At 40.5% G+C, this 8,973-nt stretch overlaps 1 protein-coding gene across 10 annotated transcripts in view; it reads right to left on the bottom strand.

Moving 5' to 3' along the window:
• Window positions 1-7,003: 7,003 nt before the first annotated feature.
• naca (nascent polypeptide associated complex subunit alpha) overlaps window positions 7,004-8,973 on the bottom strand; it is a 36,452-nt gene continuing 34,482 nt past the window's right edge. For all 10 annotated transcript variants that reach the window (XM_067976513.1, XM_067976516.1, XM_067976519.1 and 7 more), the window contains 2 exons: window positions 7,383-7,505; window positions 7,004-7,123 (listed from right to left, as the gene is read on the bottom strand). In XM_067976513.1, coding sequence (XP_067832614.1) covers window positions 7,109-7,123; window positions 7,383-7,505 — 138 coding nt within the window. In that variant the 3' untranslated portion in view covers window positions 7,004-7,108. The remainder of the gene's footprint in view (window positions 7,124-7,382; window positions 7,506-8,973) is intronic.

Genomic DNA, 8,973 nt, shown 5'->3' with positions numbered 1-8,973 from the left:
AGAAGTGTGAAGTGATCATTTTGGTCAGAAGAATGAGAGGCAATATAAACTAAATGGTACAATTTTAGAGGGAGTGCAGGAACAGAAACCTGGGCCTCCATGTACACAAATCTTTGAAGGTGGCAGGACAAGTTGAGAAAGCTGTTAAAACATATGGGATCCTGGGCTTCATTAGGAGAGACATGGAGCACAAAAGCGAGGAATTATACTAAACCTTTATAAACACTGGTTAGGCCTCAGCTGTGTTCAATTCTGGACACCACACTTTAGGATGGATGTCAGGGCCTTAGCGAGTGCAGAGGAGATTTACTAGAATGGTACCAGGGATGAGGGACTTCAGTTATGTGGAGAGACTGGAGAAGCTGGGGTTGTTCTCCTTAGAACAGACGGTTAAGGGGAGATTTGATAGGTGTTCAAAATCATGAATGGTTTAGATAGAGTAAATAAGGAGAAACTGTTTCCAATGACAGAAGGGTCAGTAATCAGAGGACTCAGATTTAAGGTGATTGGCAAAAGAAGCAGAGGCAATTGAGGAAACTTTTAAAAAAAAACAGCAAGTTATGATCTGGAATGTACTGCCTGAAAGGGTGGTGGAAGCAGATTCAATAATAATTTTCAAAAGGGAATTGGATAAATACTTGAAGGGGAAAAATTTACAGGGCTATGGGGTAAAAGCAGGGGGGAGTGGGACTAATTGGATAGCTCTTTCAAAGAGCCAGCACAGGCTCGATGAGCTGAATGGCTGCCTCCTGTGCTGTACCTATGATACTATGATAAGGTGCTGGTAAGGAACAAACAAACCAAAAGTGAGGAAAGTGGCTAGAAAACAAATGAGAAACTATTAAGAATGTTTAAACACAGCCAATCTTGAATGACCAGCCAGGAGAACCGACCAATAAAAGGTGAACCAATCAAGTCACAACACTTGTTCCTGAGGAACTGAAATTTCTAATATCCAAAATAAAGTCTTAGACATGATAAAAACAAAGTTACACATTTCCCAACTATTCAATTTAAACACTGAATGGTCTTTTAACACCTTCATTAAAGTCTTTACTTTAAGACCTCCAATCGTCTTAAAAGCCTAGGCGAGTTTAGCTGGATATTTTCCCACCCAGGACAGTTGACACGCATTACCAATCACATCATTGCATTTTGAGCAAGTGCCGTTTACAGAATTTCCCAGCATGCACCTGTAAGTTTCTCTGAGTTGAAGAGTTCTCCAGTCATTGTGAGGATTAGAGTTTCTGTGCTTTGTCCAGGCTTAAACTGGAGATTGAATTCTCAGATTTATTTCAGGCAGGTTTAACATTTTAAATATTAACTTCTATTATCAACAGCTCAATTTTTACCTGGCAAGACAGTTACACACCTATGGCTTCCTTAATTGGAGATGAATTTGAATTATTGGGTTCCACCCATTGGCTATTGTCCATATCACAAGCCCCCCCCTCTTTATTCTGTATTCTTGCTTTTTCTCCCAAAATGCATTACCTCACTTTTAATAGCCTCAAAAATGACTACATAGGTAACAAATTACAGAGAACTATCAAGAAAAACTACTGCCAGAAAAAAATCCAAAGAATCAAGATTTTTTCCAAAGTGACTTCAGCAACCATTTTGGCTTCTCACAATCTAGTATACTATCACAAGCTGAACCAGACTGTTCACAACTTCAGCGTCCTGTTTGACCACAAGTCGAGTTTTCGACCTCACAACAATCACAAAAAATGCCTACTTCCACCTACATAACACCTAATCTCTGCCCGTCTTGGCTTATCTGCTGCTGAAACACTCATCCGAGATTTTGTTACCTCCAGACTTGACTATTCAAATGCTCTCTTGACCAGCCTCCCATCTTCCACTCTCCATAAACTAGAGCTCACCCAAAACTCTGCTGCCTGTATCCTAATCAAGTCCCATTCACTAATCACCTGTGTTCTGTATCTGAAATTGGCTCCTGGTCCAACACCTCAATTTTAAAATTCTCACCAGTGTTCAAATCGCAAATGGCCTTGCCTCTCCCTATCTCTAACCTTCTCCAGCCCTATAACCCTCCAAGAACTCTGCATTCCTCCAGTTCTGGCCTTGTGCACCCCCCCCCCCCCCCCCCCAAAACCATTGGTGGCTATGCCTTCAGCAGTCTAAGCTTTAAACTCGAATTCTCTTCCCTGGAATTCCCTTCCCTAAACCTCTACCACCTTGCTTCTCTAAGACACGCCTTAAAATCTAGCTTTGATCAAGCTTTTAGTCACCTATCCTAGTATCTCATTCTTTGGCTCTGTCAATTTTTGTCCGACTATGCTCCTGAGCCTGGGAACATTTTACTATATTAAAAGGAGCTATATAATTGCAAAGTAGTTGTTGATACATATCTGAAGTTAATTTATCATAAAAACTAAATAAAGTCACTTATCTATATCATAAAATTGCATTCCAACAATTTTCACCTGCATAAGTCTGCCCCTCTTTAAACAGCCTTAGGTTTACTGTTGCCTTCATTCTCAGCTGGGATTTTTTCTATCTCAGCCCTCCCATTCTAGCCAAGGACCTTTCCTCAGCCTCTATTCCACAAGCACAATTTCCCTGCCAGAGCTAGGTTTGCTGGCCTGAGTGTCCTGCCTCTAGCCACTCATTTCTTCCAACCTCTGATGTTTTGAATCTCCACTGGTCTTCCACAACTTTTGAAAGCCAGAGATTGGGAGATCCACAGAAAAGAGACTTATAGAAAAGGTGAGGTAAAAGCAAAATAGTAACACTATGGAAATGTGTGGGGGAAAAAGATTAGAGTCAATGCAGGAAAAATTACTGGGAAAGAACCAGTTACAGGAAGAGACTTCAATTGGTCTGTGAATGTCCCAGATATTATAATATTGTATGCTACATGGTATAACTATTGTAGAAACAGCATATTCTACTATTCTGAGCAATGTCAGACGATTTCTTTTGGATATCCAATAGTTTTGTCCCCTATAGAAGTTGTGTTTTTACCCATTTGCTCAGCAATCTCATACCTACATGGTGTGTGAATATATTAAATATATAGTATATTTTTTAATTTTTCATCTCCCCGGTTCTTTCCAATTATCTTAAATTGGTGTCGTCTGGTTATCAACCCACCCGCCAGTGGAAACAGTTTCTCCTTATTTACTGTCTTGGTTTATAAAACAAGATCCCCGTTTGCACTTTTTAAAAAAAAAGCCTTCTCAACTTGTCCTGCCACCATCAAAAGTTGTGAACCCCCAGGTGTCAGTTCCTGTACCCCCATTAAAATTGTATCATTTAGTTTATATTGCCTCTCTAATCTTTCTCCCACAATGCATCACTTCACTTATTTCACCTGTATGACCTCATGAAGTCTTTTACTATTCTCCTCACTGTTCATTACATTTCAAAGCTTTGTGTCAGAATGAACCTGGATCCTTTTTGGACTACATCAGTGCCACAGGGGGAAACTACATCCATTAACAAAAGTATATCAAGACAGTTATTGGAAGGTCAAGACAATTAGTATTTTTTTTATATATATTAGAAGTTTGACAAAAGTCTTCCATCATATGCAAAATAAACCAAATACAGCAAATAGCTTGTCAACAAGAACCTCTACTGCACCCCCACATGCAATTTGCTCCCCCTCACTTTAAAGCACACACTCTGGGTAAGTTTCATGAAGGTTGGCACCTTACCTAAGTGGCATATGACAGCAGAAGGCATCATAGCTATGAACCTAATCCTGTCCTTACCCAATGCCCATGCATGCACACTTTATAAGAGATAGTGATCAGAAGCAGGAACCCTGTCTGATCGTAGGCACCAGCCGAGATCAGGCCAGGCCTTCAACACCAGGCAATATCTTACCAACTAAGACATCAGGATGCCAAAAACATCGATTCATATGAATACGCCACAGTGCAAAAAACCCAGTATGAACATTTTAAGAGTAATGAGTGCGCAAGTTAAGAATTACTAAGCTCAGCAATCTGAGGGATACTGATCATGGACAGGTAATAATTGTACTTAATTCAATTCTTAACTGCCCTGTTCTTAATTCAAACCAACATGTGCTAATTTCTCTATTGAGGTCACATCTTCCTAGGGAAATAAATGCTCAACCCAGTGTTATTCCTCCTAGCAGCCAATTCTAAACAATTTTGGTCAAGACCCAATTGGTTATTGATCCACAGCTGTTGCCATGATCTGACACAAAAGTAACAAAGAACATTTTATATGCAACAAAATTTAAACAGCCCTCTTAATATAGCAAGTTATACGCCACAATTTCAGATGTAGACAGGGTCTTAAATCTATTCACACTCATCTCTGGTTTGCAATACAATAAATACACACGATGTCATGACCATAAAAGAAACCTTTACTGGAGGTACCACATGGGGGAGGTGCAAACCTAGTAGGGGTTACTGTGCAAGGGGGACCACACTGCACAGCACTATGCAGGTTGAAGGTGGGGGAGAGGGTCTCAAGTTTGAATTGGTTGCCATCTATCCCCATCTCAAGCTTATCCAGTCATTTTGGGGGGGGGGGGGGGGGGGGAAGGAAAGAGAAAGGGAGGGGGAAGAGGAAGGAAGGAGAAAAAAAAGTTAAATTGATGTTTGGTGGGCATTTAAATTTAAATATGGGATTCACCAATTTTGTTATCTAATTCTTTAATCGAACCAGACTACTTAAAAATGTTTTTTTTAAAAATTAGAGTTTCATATGTAACCGCCATTTTAGACATCTATAGCAGCCAGCATTGGTGTAATACCGATTAAGTTGAATGCAAAGCTGACTATCTGTTCTAGTTATAGCCAGGTTTCTGCCAACAGTTAATAATGAACTTGAACATAGTACCTGAGCACATCTCAAATATCACAAAGTGCTTCACACGAGTTACTTTTTGAAGTGCAGTCATTGTTGTGGTAAAAACAGCAGCCATTTTGCGCACAGCAAATAAGAGGAATAGCCAGTTAAACGGCTTTTAGTGGCATTGGTTGATGGAGAAGTATTGACCAGGATACCAAAAGAGCTGCCTGCTCCTCTTCGAACAACAAGAACATAAGAAAAAGGAGCATGTGTAGGTCATTAGGCCCCTCAAGCCTGTGCCATTCAGTATCATGGCTGATCTACCTCAACTCCACTTTCCCACCCTCCCCATATCCCTTGATTCCCTTAGTGTCCAAAAATCTAATCGATCTGTCTTGAGTATACTGTCCTCTGGGGTAGAGAATACCAAAGATTCAACTGAGTGAAGAAATTCCTGTCAGTCTTGAATGGCCAACCCCTTATCTTGAGACTATGACCCCTAGTTCTAGACTCTAGAATAGGGTAATAGAAATCTTTGTGCCCACCTGAACAAGCAGATGGAACCCCAGTTTAATATCTCATCTGAAGGACGATGCAACATTCATAAATGCACTGAAGTCCCAGCCTTGATTTTGCAACCCAAGTCTGGAGTGGGGTTGAAAGCGACAAGCCTGACTCAGGTGAAATTGCCATGCCGATGCTTGATTTAGCACTTCACAGTACCAGTCAAAAACGTGGGTCAGTTGTTCACTACTTGATGCGCGCAAGGGAATTGGCATATAGCAAGCACAACAATGAATTCACTGAGCTGCAAAATATTTTCTTTGTGCCAGTGCAGTAACTTAAACGCTGAAAACTCTAGGGATGTGAAGTGCAGTTCACCCTCTTCCCCCTAGCTCAGTGGCTTGAATCTTTTCATTGTAAATCCAACCAGCAACAATGAAAACTATATGCATCTTGTTCATTCAGCATATTCAAGTAATGTTAATGCAAGAAACCAAATTGTCTGGTTTTAGAGAATGTTGCACCTTCATTTGCATGGGCTCAAGTTGGCACTCCACAAATTTGCCTCAATTAGTTAGCAAAGCTGCTATGAGTGACTGCAGCAATTCTGGCACAGCTCATTGGGTTCTGGTCGGCCAGTTTTCATGGTGTGATCACTGCAGCGAGCACAATGGACACTCAACAAAGCAGGTGGTACAATAGGCCCGACAACACTGAATCAGTTATCAGTGCCCCACCCAGAAAACAATCCAACCTTAGCGAGACTCATCTTTCCAACTGCACTAAAAACTAAGTACATCATGCAGTACACATTTTAGACTGCTTTGATGTTGAAATAACTTAATCTATTTAAACAGTAATTGAAAGAGTGCATGTGGTCGGTGATCTGCAAGCAACTCAATATTCACAAATAATTAGATTAAGGGCAAAAACATTTCACAAGCACTTAATACGATTGTTGCACTGTGCCAAGTTCCAATATACATCTTCAGGTTATTGCTTTGGGATGGAGGAGACAATTTCTCTTGTTCACTCCATGTTGTATGCTTATGTTACCTTTACAACTTAAGATAAATCCAATATCTACATAAATTTAAAGAAAACGGAAATGCCTTATCACAAGAACTAAGCTTTAGGACATCAGAATAGAGTAGTCAAAACCAGAAGCCATGAGGTCTATCCTTAAAAATTGAATATAATTCACCTTACTAATCTGTATTAAAGGTGGTGGTCAGTGTCTCATGAGAGTCAACACTTTCATGTATACCAGCATTCATTTCATTTGAATTACATTTTCTCAAACCTTGAAGGCAATTGGTAACAAAGAATACAAGTGCAGTTGATAGTAGCAACAGGCCAATATAATCTTAAAAATGTGGCAGTTGTACGATTTTTCACCTGTGTCAAAGCATCTACATATTGGGAAGACAATCTTTTTACAAACAGCCATTTGTTTCAAACATCCAAGCAAGTGCTGTTTTATACCATGCCAAGTGTGCAATAGCAGTCTAGGGATGAATCACTCCAATTTGCTGGTGAAAAAAGTCAACCACTCTCCACAATCAAGTTCTGGAACTCATGTGGGGAAGGAAGTGCAAACCCAAGGGATTATTCCAATCTCATTTACGTGGTACCTACTTACGAAGGAACTTTTATTGGTACTTAAATCTGCACGAGAGAAACCAGTCTGAACAAATTTAACTATTTCAAGCCACATTTTTATTTGAGGTTTATCAATATAAATGGTACAAATGTACTGAAGCTGCACCAAAGGGACAATCAATCTTGCATTTTCTGACGCTTACATCGTCAACTCCTGCAAAAATAAAATAGTTATCAGAAACATCATACAACATTCATCACATCCAGCCATATAGATTAAAGCAGAAACGACAACGGTAGAATAAATTTGGAAACATCTATTCTCCATAGTCCATCATTACTGCAACAGTCCTGTCAGTATTATATTAATTTTTAATAAGTCAGCAATCTTATTACAACTCTTTCCCTTCCCAGCCTCCACCCCCAATTAATACAGATCACATCGCTAAGACAAATGTAAAAACAGGACTTACCATAATAGCATTTACAATATCGTTGTTGTTATTTTTCAACGCCCGGACAGCCTTAGCCCTGGACACATTGGCCTGAGACATGACCAGTTCAATGTCCTTAACCTCCACACCAGTCTCATCGACCTAAAGAAAAAAAAGTTATTTTCTATTTTCTCCAACTTCTTTTCCTTCCATCTTTAGTCAATCCCAGGGCCACATACCATTCCCAACTGTCCATGAGAAAACACAGTGAACCTATATCTTTCTACAAGGCACAATATGCTTACAATAGCACACCACAGCATCCACAAGTTATTTCAAATAAAAACATGCAGATAGTGCAAAATTTCTAATAAATATGGTAGCTCTACAAACTATGTTTAGGTGCTTAAATTTAAGCAAAATAACCTGGATTAGATATTAACGTCAATGGGAAGGCTCAAAATTCACACCTACAAATATTAGTACAAGAAAATACCTTGAAGTTTATTCCCGTTCCTTGACTGCAGCTCAAAATGGCCATTGGGTCTCTTTCTCCACTCCCCCCTTCCAAAATCAATAACTCAGTGGTTATCCAATGTGTAGTTGAGTCATACAGAACAGGTAGGCTCCAGGGTTTATTGCCTGGTCTTTGCCAAGTTTGCCAATTTCTACCAGGGCCCAAGCACTTTTTCCCATGGGGGGGGGGGGGGGGGGGGAAGAAGGGGAGAAATATAGGCACCAAAACTGACTGATCACTATCCAGTTACAACAGCATGTGGACAAACAGATGAGGATTCAGCTGTGTTGCCCTCCACAATCGGATAGCCTGCCAACACTCAGTTAAGGATTACATATGAACAGCCGCCACTTGGGATGAAGCACTGGAGGGTGATGGTGCCAGTGAACCCAACCCTAGCAAGCAGTAAATGCCTTGAGGGGGAGAAAGATCACGGAGTTTAAAACAATACACAATGATATGCTGCTCCACATTTTAAAAAGGCGAACATTTATGGGCACTGCACCTCAGGAAGGACATATTGGCCTTAGAGGGGGTGCAGTGCAGATTCACCAGAATGATACCGGGGCTAAAAGGTTTAAATTACAGAGGTGGCATAGACTAGGCTTGTATCCCCTTGAGTATAGAAGAGCAAGGGGTGATCTAATTGAGGTGTTTAAGATGATTAAAGGATTTGATAGGGTAGATAGAGAGAAACTATTTCCTCTGTGGGGGGGGGGTGGAAAACAAGAGGACATAACCTTAAAATTAGAGCTAGGCCATATAGGGGTGATGTCAAGAAGCACTTCACACAAAGGACAGTGGAAATCTGGAACTTGCCCCCCATCCCCCCCAAAAAACTATTGAGGCTGGGGGCGGGGGTCAACTGAAAATTTCAAAACGGAGATAAATAGATTTTTTGTTAGGGTAGATGGAGTTATGGTACAGATTAGCCATGATCTAATTGAATCGTGGAACAGGCACGAGGGGCTGAATGGCCTACTCCTGTTCCTATGTTCCTACTTCCAGAGGCACACCCGGTCTGTACATCAGTTTGGTTGGATCCAGAATGAAATTGAAGTGATACCAGATCTGATCTGGGCAGGTGTACCAGACAGCAAACAGAAGACAAAG

This window comes from Heptranchias perlo, chromosome X (assembly GCF_035084215.1).
Source record: "Heptranchias perlo isolate sHepPer1 chromosome X, sHepPer1.hap1, whole genome shotgun sequence".
Classification (NCBI taxonomy): Eukaryota; Metazoa; Chordata; class Chondrichthyes; order Hexanchiformes; family Hexanchidae; genus Heptranchias; species Heptranchias perlo.
This window is presented reverse-complemented; position numbering and strand designations above follow the sequence as displayed.